At 33.5% G+C, this 15,275-nt stretch overlaps 1 protein-coding gene across 4 annotated transcripts in view; it reads left to right on the top strand.

Annotated features, from left to right (window-relative positions):
- GRM8 (glutamate metabotropic receptor 8) overlaps positions 1–15,275 on the top strand; it is an 824,239-nt gene that overhangs the window by 494,086 nt on the left and 314,878 nt on the right. For all 4 annotated transcript variants that reach the window (XM_055392490.2, XM_055392491.2, XM_019030487.4 and 1 more), the window contains exon 7: positions 803–1,003. In XM_055392490.2, coding sequence (XP_055248465.1) covers positions 803–1,003 — 201 coding nt within the window. The remainder of the gene's footprint in view (positions 1–802; positions 1,004–15,275) is intronic.

Here is a 15,275-nt window from a genome sequence, read left to right as displayed (position 1 = left end):
ATGTAATTATAATCTCCATGAGTCTCAGTTTCCTCGCTTTCAAAATGATAATGTTGGATCATAGTTGATCTCTCATTTATATTTCATTTAAAATATATTTCTTTTCCATATTAAATTATAAACACCAACCTAAAAGTAATCTCCAGTGCCAATGATCAGCCCTAAATATGCCCAAACACAGGTACATTTATTCTGAATGACATTCATTTTGAGGTATCTACATCTTTTTAATAGAAATTCTAAATAGAAAATTGAGTTCAAAAAGAAAACAAATTGAATGATTATTATAAAGATAACCAGGGTCACTTAAGGGAGTATTGTCATATAAAAGTTACAAAAAGGCTCCCAAATGGAGCACATTCAAAATTAGAACTGATTTGGTAGGTGGTGAAAGACCTTACTTTGGGCCACTAATAAATGACACTCCTGGAGCTGAGACAGGTGGCAAGAATGACACACTGCACATTTTACTTAAAAGATCAAGCCACTACCAAAATGTTATGTAATTACTAGAATGCACAATATAATAGGACTCAATAAGGTGGAAATAAAGATAATGAAACAATACATCTTTTATTTACTTTATATCTTTTTGTTGCTAATGAAATAGTTTTACTCTTTCCAAATAAACTCAATATCCAGTTTAAAAACCTGACTCAGTATAAGTATAGAATTAATCAGAAGTGAAATCAAATAGTCGTGTCTCATTAAGTGTTCCTCAAATGATGGAAATCTTAGCTCTAATGCCGTCTTTTATTGGAATCTAACATCAACTGATGGTTTTTACTTTTTTATTTTGCAGGGCTGGAGCGAATTGCTCGGGATTCATCTTATGAACAGGAAGGAAAGGTCCAATTTGTAATTGATGCTGTATATTCCATGGCTTACGCCCTGCACAATATGCACAAAGATCTCTGCCCTGGATACATTGGCCTTTGTCCACGAATGAGTACCATTGATGGGAAAGAGCTACTTGGTTATATTCGGGCTGTAAATTTTAATGGTAAGTTACAATGTGTGTGTGTCTAAATACATTAAAAGCGACAGGGTGTGTTTTTCCTCCTATATATAGAAGATACCCAGGCAGAGTGGAAAACACAGGATTAGAAGCAGTTCTCTTCTTTGATTAGAAGTGTGAGTTTTTCCACCTGCTTTTGAATCTCAAACATATTTTTATGCTACCATTAATCTATGCATGAAGGAGGCAAAAGTTTAAAATAAGCCTCTGTCAATCAAAATGTTTTACTTAAATATCACTATTGAAGAGATCACTTAGAAGGCTTATTTGAAACCATTGACATTAGATTTCTTTGAAAATGTTTTGTTCATGTCGTTATTAGAGAAGAGATTGTAGACATTTTGTTTTGAAACTGATTTTAAGCTTTTGAAACAGTAGGTTGACTTGAAGAAAATGGATGACTTGGAGTTGCTGTATATTTATACTCAATGAGTGTTAAGTTTCTGTGTTTTCTGTTTCCTTATGTTTTTCTCGATGACTCAGTCCTTCGGAAGCAAAGGGATGCACACAATGTAGGCAGGATTTTTATACTGTAAAGGCAGAAATGTTGTTTCTGTGACTGCCACGAGAAACTGATACAGAATATACTGGATTCACAGTATTTGATTGAAAATAGCCCAACTGCCTGTCTGAAGTGATGGAATTATTGAATGCTGCTGTTCTTTCATGAGAGTTGCAATGGTTGTTGCCCATGACTTTGATCATTATTTTCAAATGAAATGATAGAATGCTCTGAGCTGTATAATACTTTTGGTTTGGCTTTAATCCATACAATGGACATGCCTTGAGACACGCACAGCACTGCACCGTCTATCATAACACACTCCAGTGACCTCAGCTGCCAGCGTTTCTCAGAAAAGCACAAGGTCATCTTCAATTTAGAATTCAAGTGGAAACTTCTTCTTTCTTTCTTTATTTTTTTTTTGCATTTTTCCTTTAAAGGCAACCTAAGACAGAATTTGGTTTAAATTCAACACACATCATCTGTGGCAGAATACTTGTGAAACATTACATAACATTAATCTTTTTGTTGGGAATATGAACACTAACAGGAGTTTGAAAATAATTTTTATGCAATTATGAAATTGATCAAAAGAGGAATGTTGCAATACGAGGTTGTTTACCATAACTTGAGGTTGGGGAATACTTCCTTTATCTAATATTGCTAGTTAAGAGGTGGGAAGAATAACGCAGATGAGTGAAGTTTCCATAGAACTGAAGCTCACCTCCAGAAGACAGGGAAGTCTTTTAAAGAAGCACTAAAGAAAGCATTTTAAAGGCAAATTACTAATTTGTCTTTCGTCTTAACCATAGATCAAAATCTAACCCTTCCTTGATGACTTCAATTATTATACCATCCTGTAATATAATGATACTATTAAAGACTGTTAAAGAATATCTTAATGTAATGGCTATTAAAAGGATTTGCCTCTAGACCCCAATAATCTTTGAGTTCTGTCCACTTTTTATAATGTTTTTTCTTTTTTTTTTTTTTTTTTTACATTATCAAAGTGTTGCTGCTGCTGTTGCTGTGCTTGTTTTTAGGACAGGTGCTGATGATACTTTACTGGGGAAAATAGACAAAACATTCATGGCACTTCGAGTTTCCTGGAGAACTTAGGTATTAATCAAATAAGCACACAAAAATATAATTATGTAATCTGCAATTATTAATCTGCAATCTGAAAAGGGAGATATTCTGGATTTAGAGTTTATAATAGTGAACATTTCCCTAATATAGGGATTTAGGAACAGATGAAATCTGAAGGGAGTAGGTGTCTGAGATAAGGGTAGGGCAATAGGCCGGGCCATGTATACCATGTGAGGTCTTATAGGCCATTATTAAGGTTTGTTCTTCATCTCAAAAGCAACAAGAACCTATTGGAGCATAATAGAACTGTGTCTGATATAAGGCTACATATGTCTCAGATGAGGGTTATGGAAAATAAATAAATCTTAGTATATGAACTTAAAAGACAATGTCTTTGAGCTCTTTGGAGATTGATTTTGCTGGGCTTGAGTCTTGGTTGTGTTCCAGTAGCTGATAATACAGGATAAGAGAGAGACCTGAAGATAAGCAAATGATCATAGAATACATAATTCTGTTGATTTTCAGTAATTTCCAGGATATTCATCACATTTTAATTTTATTATTGACTTATGTATTCATGTTCATCCTGTTTATGATAAAAATGACACACAAAGCTGTTCAAATAAAAGTACACCATCAAAACTACTAAAGGAGGAAGAAACAAGTATGGTAAGCAGAATAAAGGATGAAATCATTAACTTTTGAGCTTCTTAAGCAGTCAAAGCATAAAGGGACCAACAATGTGATTTATGATTTTCATTATATGATAGAAGCAAGCTTACCTATTTTTCAAGAGAGAACACATTTTGTTGGAAATTGTTTCCAAAAGAAAGGTGTCATATGTGACTTTGACAGCCAAATGAGCAATGTTATTTAACAAAATTTTATAGCAAAAGCAGAAGTCTTCTCTGGCTGTTTTGCATTTGTACCCACAATCAAAGTTAAGAAATGATGTAACTCTTATAACACTGAAAGTATATTTCATTAAAGATGTTTCCAAGGAGGAGGAAGATAATCATCCTTGATTTAGATGTATAACTCTTTTAAGCCCTGATGATACGGGGATGTACCATACTTAAATGAAGAACATCTCCCTTATACTCTAGTTTTAAGACTCTATCTTCAAAAATATCCTACTCAGAAATCTAACATTTCATTCTGTTAAAAAAACAAGAACTGTTAAGGGATTGGCATAGCCCTGGCTGGTCTACTTCCTTAGTCCTGCTTACTGGTCTCGGAAGTACCTTGAAGAGTCCCAGTGGCTCTATGAAGCACACATACAATCTGCAGATTTACACACATATCATTGCTCTTCACAGGGATTTAATAGCAGCTGGAAGTAGACTTTTGGAGCTTGTGTTAGCTGTTAGGAACCTAGAAAACAGCTATGTTATGTTATTAATTGGAAACCAGTTGAGTTGGTTATGTTGGTGATAGCCAGTGTTCTCACCTGGTGGGACAGCTGACCCACCTCCCTAACACCAAAAGTGCAAGGAGGCCATTGGCCAAAACAAGGTTTGCTCAGGACCAATTTTTAATTTTCTGAAGAACCCAGATGTGCTTGACTAGAACCAGAGCTGCTTATTATACACGACAACAAAAAATATTATATATTAGAAGGTTTTTAGCCTAGCTATTGCCAGTTGTCAAAGAATGAGCTTTATAACGCAACTGCCAAGTTTGTACAGTGTGGCCTTCTAGATTGTCTGCCAGGATCAGTGAGCTACAAAAGGTACTCTCAAGGAATTAAAAAAATTGACCCATTAGATGGAAGTACTTAGTAATGCCCATTTAAAATTGAATAGTGGCTATCCCAACGTTTAATTTTTGTATAGATAAAATTGTTGTTAAATTAGTTCTTTTTGACATAATTAGATGTCAGGATACATTTCTTTGTATGCTCCTTTTTAGTTTGAGATAGTAAAACCATGTTATCGGTGTGGAGGAAGATTCTGCTTCCAGTTTATAGGAGCAGAAGGTGAAGTAGCCAGAGCACTGGAAGCTCATCAGACAGTTGGTACAAAAATAAAGAGAACTGTTTGTTTCTTAAAATTTAATCTTTCTCACATTGTAACCAGGTATGTGGTATGCTTACTTAAGCAATGGTTTAAAGATATGTGAAAGATTGTGCTTCTTCCAGTGTATCATTTAATTGACAAAGCAAAGAATATGTTAGAATTTAGAGTGATAAATGACTAGTATTTCAGGCCAGAATTATTTCATTAAAAAATAACTAACTAAAGCTAGAATATTCAGTCAAACTGCTGAACTGTAGAGTACTAATTGGCATCAAAGACATAAGCTACAATGATGGTTTAATTGAATGTAATCACTGAAACTGATTTTTTTAAATCACTGAAAAAAAGGTACCTGAACCACCTTCTGCATCTGTATTTTAAGCACATTCTGAATCACAGTGTATCCAGAATTACTCATGTTTTCCTTACAAGTTTTCTTAACATCTTCTATCTACTTGGGAAGCCAGAAGGAAACAAAGACTTTCCTTTTAGGGTTACTTTTATTGCTGCTATCTGAACAAAATGTTATTTCTATAATTTTTAAACCCTAAGATTTATCAACAAATATAGAGAAAAGGAGGTTAGATATTTTAGGAACTTGTCAATTCCTTACTCCAGACTGATCTATAGGCAATAAAATATTAATTCTGTACATCTTGTATAGAATCAAAGATTTTTCTGTTGCTATGAGAACCTTATTTATTATAAAGAAAGTGTTGGATAGAATTTCAGAGCTATCTCCCTACTCCCTTGCCCTATAGCTGAGCTCATATCAGGGCAGATCAAGCACAGTGGCATATTAATCCGAATTGTTTGATTGTATGTAACCAACTAACTTGAGAAACCAACTAAAACTTGCTTAATTAAGCTGAAATGAAGAATTTGTGAATGTGCATCAGGAAACCCCATAGCAGGAATAGAAACGAGTCTAAAGAAAGAACTGGTCCTAAGAAATAAAAACCTATAAGAAAAAAAAGCATCTCTGTCTTTCTGTCTGTCTGCTTTATCTGTTTCTCTTTATATTGGTTTTCTCTTCTTCTAGGTTCACAGGGTAGCAGAGGATCTCCATTTCCAGGGTTTAGCTATTCTTTAAGACACTTGTTAAAACTAATTTTTTTTTTTTAAGTCTCAATGTCAACTTCTTGGAAGCTTGAATCTCATTAGACAAACTTAGGTTGTATGTCAGATCTGTTCCAGATTATCAGTGTACAGGAGGAAGTAGTACAAACTTGGTTGTCACAGACCACTCCCTATAGAAAAAGGTGACATTTAGAAAGTTTCTATAAGTGCCTTATGAGGAAAGCTTAAGCAGGGAGGTGGAAACCTGAGAGAGGGGTGATGTCTAGGTATCTGAATCTCATTGCTTCTTTAGGTGGATGAGTTTGTGTTAGCCTGAGGGAGACAGGAATCAGGAAGGATCTGTGATAATTGGAGAGAAGAGTCAACTTCAGAATTTTGTAATGCAAACCCTTGTATTGGGGTTGAATTATCTGACACCAAGAGGAAGGAAGCAGCTTCCCTAAACTCAGCAGTGAGTTGTGATCTAAATATTTCAGTGCTCACTATTCCAAGAATAATATGGAAACGTTTGTTAGATTGTAGAGACCAGTACAGAGATAGAAGTTATCAGCATCTTCTTTCCTTTAGAAACCTTATTGATTTCAAAGAGTTAATGCAAAATTTCCAAATATACAATTTGAGAGTCTCTGAACGCTATAGTCTGATTTTGAAGGAAATTTGTTAGCATAAAATACCTTTAAGCTATCTGAAAGGAATAATTATAGTTTAACATTAGAAAATATACTACAATCATGCTAATAGGTCAAATAAGACAATAATAAACATTTCATAAGATTGTGTAAAGTCATATGATAAAAATATTAGCCTAATTTATGTTACAAATACAAAACAAAAAAACTAGAAATCGAACAAATATTTAACATGATAAAGCACGTCTTTCTCAGTCTATAACATTATATATTTATAGTTACTCTTATCAAGAGATGGATTAAACCTATTGCCACTATTATTAATATTCTATCAGTTTTAACCAGTGTGATAAACATGAAACAAAAATGACAAAGATTATTACTATAAGGGAAAAATTATTTCATGATGATTTTCAAATTATTTGATCTCATCAATACTTATATTAGAAAGATAAAACGTAACATTAATATTAGAACATTAAGACTTCTACATAGTATTAAGAAGTCATTGTTAATACATGGGAACTGGAATGCTTTTTTTCTTTTGTAAAAATTATTTAAAATATTTTGGAATAAATTGAACCTGTTTGAAGACAACTTTACTGAGAGACATACAACATATTTGAAAAAACGGAGAGACATTTCTTGTTTATGGACAGAAGAGCTAAGTAAAGGAAAAATGTTAATTCTTTCTGAATAAATCTGTATTCAGGCATGTTATAATTCCAGTAGAAATAACTAGGCAGTATTTTCTGGAATTTTAATAGTATTTTAAATTTTAATTATGAGAGTAAATGAGCAAAAATAACTAGAGTGATTTTAAGGAAAAATATTCCTACCAAACATTTAACACTTAAGCATAATGTTAAACTACAATAATCAATCCAGTATGAAACTAGTACCAAAATAGACATGTGATAAATGAAACCAAATAGAAATAGTCAGAAACATATAATGATGATAAATAAGTAAATAATTATACAATTGTGTGTGCGTGTGTATATATATATGAATTTATCATATGATAATGGTGGCTTTAGAACTCACTGGGAAATAACATTTTATTGATTAAGAGTTTACAGTACATTCAACTGAGATGATTTTTCCACATAAGAAAGTATTATCCATTTGAAATTTATTTTAGAATTATGTGAAAAAGAAGCAAAAGAATAAAAGAAAATGTAGGAGAAGGTTTATTTGATTTAAATGGGAAAGTTTAAAATCAGTAAAAGAAATTATTTTAAAAAATGCCATGTTTGATTCTTTAAAAATGTAACACTTGGATATTAAAAATTATCATGAACATAATTTCAAAACGGAAATTATAAGGATTCATTGGGGGGGTTGTGTCAAAACATGAATATCCTAAATATTAAAAGAGCCACATGAATTGATATAAACTATGCAATCTCTAAGAGGTCAATTGACAAAACTTGTAAATGTTAATAAACATTTGAAAAAAATGTTAAGTCTCACTTATAATCAAAGAAGGTCCAATTCATCAGTGAGAGACTATTTTCCCCTTATCAAATTCATGAAGACTTAAACATTTATAGTTACTAAAATGTATTATATTGATCGGCATTTTTTTTTTGGAGATCATTTGCTTGGTACATATCGAATTCTTATTTTCTTATTTCTAGAAACGTATTCTAAGAAAATTAACAGTAATTATATTTACAGTAATTCATTGAAAAAAACAAATCACAATTTCACTTTGTTTTTAACTAAAACCCACCAACAATATATTGTATAGTATAAAATCACTGTAGTTATTTTTGCTCATTTACTCTCATAATTAAAATATAAAATACTATTAAAATTCCAGAAAATACTGTCTAGTTATTTCTACTGGAATTATAACATGCCTGAATACAGATTTATTCAGAAAGAATTAACGTTTTTCCTATACTTAGCTCTTCTGTCCATAAACAAGAAATGTATTTGTTTTTTCAAATATGCTGTATGACTCTCAGTAAAGTTGGGATAACACTATATAATGGTGTTGACTGTGTATTTGGGATCCTAGGTTTTTTTCCCCTAGTTCTGCCATTTTTCTGTGTTGCGAGCCCATCCAAGCCTCTCAACTTCATCTTTTAAATGGAAAGATTATACTAAAATGATCTAATATTTGAGTTCTCTTCCAGGTCTGAATTCTCTACATAATCTTTTAAAGTCAAAGGCGTTCTTTACAAGACAAAAAAAATAGATGCCTCTCAGTGTTCTTATTGTCTTTCTTTAGTTTATATTCATGTTTATCTTTCATAAATCATTTATTTATTTTACATATATTTTATTGATTCTCTTCTAAGGTGCCTAATTTTTACAAGAGTGCTGTGTCTTTTAAAATTGAGAATACACAGATTAAGACAATGTGGTTCTGTGAGTTGTCAAATTTCATAGCTTAGCAGTGGAGGTACAGAAACCTGTTACTAACAATAATTCAATTTGATAAGTGATATGATAGAGGCATGAGCATTTACAAACACAGTATAAGGTTGAGATTAAGAAACTACATAAGGGAAGCTTAAAGATTACAACACAGAGAGCAAGTGACATCTAATTTAAGTTACAAATAGAAAGTGACATTTCTTCTGGTGGTCAAGATGTGGAAAAGGTATTCATGACAGAGAAGGCAGTTTAATAATAGCTTGAAGACAGGGAAGAGCATTCACATTCTAGGAAAGCTGAGCATCCACTGTGGAAGAATGTAACACAGTGGTTGTGGGGGCAGTCAGGTGATGAGACTGTAAGATGAGCTTGGGCCTGGTTAGAAACCTGTGCCAAGTTTGGCTTTGAATTTGACACAGCAGGGAAAAAGGAATGGAGCTTTTTGAGCAGGACAGTGAAGTGCTAAGGTAAGTGTTTTAGAAAAATAACTATGGCAGCAATTTGAAAACTGAAGCAAGTGAGATTAAAGGCGGGGATGGTATGTTTAAGAGATAGTTCCAGTAGTCACAATGAGAAAATAGTATCTAAAATAGGAAAGTAAAGGTACATGTGAAATGGAAAGAAGTCAAAGATAGAGGAAGGAAATACAGAATTATTTGAATGATGACTCTGTTCTAGGTACTGTGCTTTGACTAGAAACCAAAGAAGTATCTTAACTTCCCCAATGATCTCTCTTTATAACTGTTGGTGACAACCTCATTACTGGAGATAATTCAGTATTTTAGTATATATACTACTGATGTGATCAACTTGACACTACTTTCTATTTCATCTACTTTTTTTTTTTTTAATTTTTTAAGAGACAGAGTCTCGCTTTGTCACCCAGGCTGGAGTGCAGTGGTGCGATCTCGGCTCACTGCAACCTCCGCCTCCTGAGTTCAAGCAATTCTGTTTCCTCAGCCTCCCCAGTGGCTGGGACTACAGGTGTATGCCGCCAAGCTGGCTAATTTTTTTTGTATTTTAGTAGAGACGGGGTTTCACCATGTTGCCCAGGCTGGTCTCAAACTCCTGAGCTCAGGCAATCTGCCCACCTTGGCCTACCAAAGTGCTAGGATTGCAGGCGTGAATCATCGAGCCTGCCCTCATCTACTTTTATAAGTAGAAAATGAGACAGAAATTCATTATATGGAAAAATTGACATAAAACGTCATCTCTTGAAGTTATGGTGCATAATTTCCTTATGATTAAATTTACTTGTCTAGTAAATGAAATAAAGTCAAATATGATTGATTATCTGTTGATCTAAAAATAATATCCTTTAATAATTGTCTCATTAGAAATACAATTGAGGAAATTAATAATTTGGAAATATGTAATTCTTGAAGTCTCTGCTTATCGCTATATAATCAATATTACTGTATATCCATTCACTTTTTAAAAATTTATAAATATTTTTAGAAATGAATAGGTCGATTCACGAGTAATTTTTTTGTTTCTGATGAAGGAAACATCAAGCTAGCTGTAAAGTATTAATCTTTCCCATTAAATCACCATGAAATTTAGCACTGTAATTCTACCTGCCTCTGTTTTCTAACCGAGTGAGGTGTTAAACTGTGGGGTTTTCAAAGTCTGATTTCTTTTATAGTCTTGAAGGACGAGGTTTATTAATCTCTTATTTCTCCCTTAAAATATAAGGACTTACATGTGGGCCAAGACTGAGCCGGCATTGAAGAAAAGCTTGAAACAAATCAGTTTTTACTCTAGCTCTTCCTAGAGTCCTACTCAACTTCATCCATTGTGTTGGGCTTCTTTTACTCATTCTTTATTTTTGTAATTCCTGGTCTTCTTCATCACATTTGAAAAAAAGGATGAATGATAAATCCTGGAGAGAGGTGGAGTACCATGGGCTTAATAATTGAGGGCTGACCTTGGGTCTAAACTGGGATGCAGTAATGAGCCTTGAATGAAGAATGAGGAAACAGATGTAGGAACAGAGAGGATTTGAGGTGGTGGGAAAAGTTTCTGAAGGAGTTTATGTCTAATAGTTTGTATTTTTTCTAGCGATCAGAAACACAAATTTTATACTCAGTTTGAATCCAGCTTTACAACATTCAACACCTTGTAATAGTGGCCAAGCAACAAAACCTCTATAAATTTTTGTTTCCTCATTTATAAAAAAAGGTGATAAGGATATATATACTATATCTATTTTGGTTTCCTATGAAATTTAAATGTAAGGTGATGATACATAGACAATACTTAAAATATATAAGCTGTACAATATATGGAGAATATTTAGACTGCTTGGGTCATCTTACAAAAATGATGAGATGAGTGGGTTGGGACTGAGGACTTGAGAATCTTTAGAAAGATGCAGACTTAGAAAGTACTACATATAAGGATTAGTTTGGGAGGTGAAAACAAGGCAGGAGTTGGAAAGGATGCTTCTGCCACAGCACCAACCAACAGGGTATTTTCAGCAGTGCCAGGTCCTTGGATATAGGAACAGAAATGTGAATGTTTTTATGACATTCTTGAGGTAAATAGGAAAGTACTTTACTGCTGAGATGGGCATCTAATGAATCTAGAATGGACCAGGTGGGGTTCATTCTCTCATTATTTCTTCTTGTTTCTTCAAAATTATATATTACTTTATTTTTATTGATGGAACGTATTTAATGGAATTGCGCCCATGTTATTAGGGATAATTATTTTCTTAGCAGTAGCGGTATTTTGCTTCAGAAAGAATCAACTCAAAAATTATAATGGAGACTTGATTATTTTTTCTCTTTAAATCTGTTAACTTTTATAGTTGCATTAAGGTTTAAACACAAAATTAGTTTGAAAATGAGGGATAGGGGCTGGGCGCTGTGGCTTATGCCTGTAATCCCAGAATTTGGGAGGCCAAGGTGGGTGGATCACTTGAAGTCAGGAGTTTGAGACCAGCCTGGCCAACATGGTGAAACCCCATCTCTACTAAAAATATAAAAATTAGCCCAGCGTGGTGGTGCGCACCTGTAATCCCAGCTGCTTGGGAGGCTGAGGCAGGAGAATCTCTTGAACCCAGGAGGTGGAGGTTGCAGTGAGCCAGGATCCTGCCACTGCACTTCAGCCTGGGTGACAGAGGGAGACTCTGTCTCAAAAAGAAAAAGAAAAAAGGAAAAGAAAGAAAAAGTGAGGGACATTAATGAAAAAATTCCTTTAAATTATTGTGCCTAATTATTATGCTTTTGGGATTTTGATTTTCCCAGTCTTCTGGATGTGTTTAAAAATGATTATAAAATAACTTTTGACTCATATAAACACCTTGTCTGTAGCTAAGCTAAGTGAACAATTACTCAATTTTAATTTAAAAAATCTGTAAGTATGTATTTATGGTATTTAATGTGCATATGTCAAAAACATTCATTTAACATTCATTAAATGTCTATTATGTGCCCAAACTGTGCCATTTGTATTTTTTCTCTGTTCTCTCACTTCTTTTACTTCATCTTCCTTTATATCTTAAAATTCTTTTTCTCTCCTCTTGTCCTCTTTCTCCCCAGTATTTCTCTGTTTGCCCTTGTGATCACTCAGTAACAGAGAGAGTGGTAAGAGGCTAGGATCGTGAACTTTTCAGAGACAGACATGAGCTCATATCCTAGCTCTTCTACTAATGTTGTAAGATCTTGGATAAGTTATTTATATTTTATAAGCCTTAATGGCCTCATCTTTGGATGGAAAAAATAATAATACCTAGCTCATAGCTTTATTGTGAGCATTTAATGAGATAATTCATGCTTAAGAACTTAACACGATGCCTGGCACAGTGTAAATATGCAATAAATGGTAACTATTATTTTTTTTATGCTCCTGACAATAAACCCTCAGTATATATTTACTGAATTTCAAGCATACACACATAAAAACCCACCAAATACATGCCCATCCACACAAATTCCTTTACATGCCTTAGATTTCAAAGCATCTGATAAATCTCCTGTAATCAGTAATATTGTGCTATCTGAATTTAATTTCTTATTTCTTCAAGGTGTTATTCATCTATTCCCAAAAGGGTTAGACTTTTTAGTTTGCCCTTTCTTTTTTCTCTTACAGTCGCCTCCTGAACCCTTGATTTCTTATTAGAACCTTAGGGTAAGATATGGGAGTAAAATGACCTAAAACCTATATGAATATATCTGGCCTCAAGTAAAAGGATAGGATAGATAAGAAGGTGGAGGTTGTTGGTTGAAAAGGTGTTCAGAGAATGTGTACTAGAATATAATACACCTCCTAGCTTAAGAGTCTCTTCAGAAACTTAGTCGTTGCCTGGGAAAGAGACCCTCTTTCCTTTGCAGAGTTAAACTGTTGCCCTTTGATCACACGCAACTCAATCAGAGAAAAGTCCTTGTAGCACTGCCCAGCTGACTCAGTTGTCCATGCTCACAGAACAGAGATAAGTGGATTCTGCATGACAGAACTACTTAAAAGTCATATGCCCTATTTATTTAAAAAAGTAATTCAATAGAAATGAACATTTTGGCAAGTACAATTTATACTTAATCCTGCTTAAGAAAGCTCTAATTTTCCCCAGATCTTGTTGGGCTTTTCGTTGTTGTTAACTTTAGAGAAAGTATAAAATACATACAGAAGAGTGCAATAAATCTATAGCTTAGTGAATTTTCATAAATTGAAAGCACCCCACACAGAATCCAGAACACCAAAACAAACCCCCAAATCCTCAGCTGGCACCTCAAAATCCTCCTGGGTTCTCTATTCCTCATTACACCCTCGCCAAGAAGTCGCTCTCCTAACTTTTGATAGCACAGACTAGGGGTTCTTGCTTTTAAACTTTATAGAAATAAAATTGTATAATCTGTACTTTTAAATGTCTGGCTTCATTTCACAGCAATTTTTAATAAAGATAAAATATATTTCTACCATTATCTGTCTCTATTAATGTTAGATTCAATTATTTAAATTTACTTTGTTAGACATTCAATATTTAATTTTTAAAGCTGAAGAAATTATTTTATGAAATAACATTTAATATCTATTAATGAGGTTTAAATTTATAAAGGTTTACATTTTAGTACAATACCCATAATTTTTTTGAAACTGGTAAAGAAAATATTACCTTCATGAACCTTCTCGTCTTGGTTTTGTTATCGTCATTCTTTTAAATAATAAACTTCATTTTGTAGAGCAGTTTTAATCTCACAGCAAAATTGAGCGGAATGTATAGGAGTATCCGTAGTTCTATGTTGAGGTTCATTCTCTGACCTAAAAGTCCTCTATCCTCCACCTATCTATATTTTCTTCCCACCTCATCTCTGGGAACCATTGATCTTTTAACTATCTCCACAGTTTTGCCTTTTCCAGATGTCTTATAGTTGGAATTATACAGTACATAGCTTTTTCAGATTTGCCTCTTGCAGTTACTGATATATGTTTGGGTTTCCTCCATGTCTTTTTATGGCCTGATAGTTCATTTCATCTTACTATTATTGAGTTTTAAGGGCTCTTTGTATATTTTGATATAGTTGTCCTTTATCAGTTGTGTCTTTTGCAAATATTTTCTCCCAGTCTGTGGCTTGTCTTCTCCTTCTCTTGAATGTATCTTTTCGAGAGCAGTTTTTCATTTTAATGAAGCCCAGCTTATCAATTCTTTCTCTTATAAATAGTGCCTTTGGTGCTGTAGCTAAAAAGCATCCCCATACCCAGTGTTATTTAGACTTTCTTCTATGTTATTATCGTCTAATAGTTTTAATAGTTTTCCCTTTTACATTTAGGTCTATATGATTCATTTTGAGTTTGTTTGTTTAAAGAGAATAAGGTCTGTGCCTAGATTTATTTATATTTTTTTTTGCATGGGGTTGTCCAGTTGTTCCAGCACTATTTGTTGAACCCATCCTTTTTTTTTCACTTAGAGATTTGAGGATGAAACTTTTGCCCATACTCAATTGTTCAAATGTCATGAAAAGTGAAGTCAAGTGTTCTTTGTAGTCAGAATTGTGTGTGTATGTATCATTGTTGTTATTTTTGTGATTGTTGGGACTGAAGGAACATAAATATTGTCTAAATGATGAAATAAATAATAACTAAAAAGGTTGAATTGAAGAACTACCCCTGGAAAATATTACTGCATAGGATTTATTGGCTGGCTGTTGAGTACCTGATTAATCCATATGGATATTAAATGTAATTCCTGAAATATTTCATCTTCTAGGAAACAGCATTCTTACATCTGTTTCAGTTTCAATTGACACCATCAGAAAATAATCTAATCCCGTCAGTCTCTGTCCTAGGCACTGAGGAGAAGAAAACCATACTCTCCCAGCTAATTCTCTAGGGTAGTTCCAAAGTACTAAAAACATCAGTATAAGGTTACCAACTTTTTCTTTCTCTTAGCATGTAATTGTTTCATTTTACCAGGGAGGAAAACACATGTGCTTTTCTTCACTTAGTTGTTAACGACAGCATGTCAGAGTTGTCACAAATACTAGAGTTAATAAATTCTAGAGTGCTAAAGAGACATTTGAGAAAACTGCAGTGTTCTTGATTGTACA

This window comes from Gorilla gorilla, chromosome 6, assembly GCF_029281585.2.
Source record: "Gorilla gorilla gorilla isolate KB3781 chromosome 6, NHGRI_mGorGor1-v2.1_pri, whole genome shotgun sequence".
Classification (NCBI taxonomy): domain Eukaryota; kingdom Metazoa; phylum Chordata; class Mammalia; order Primates; family Hominidae; genus Gorilla; species Gorilla gorilla.
The sequence above is the reverse complement of the archived record's forward strand: the minus strand, read 5'-3'. Positions and strand labels throughout refer to the sequence as shown.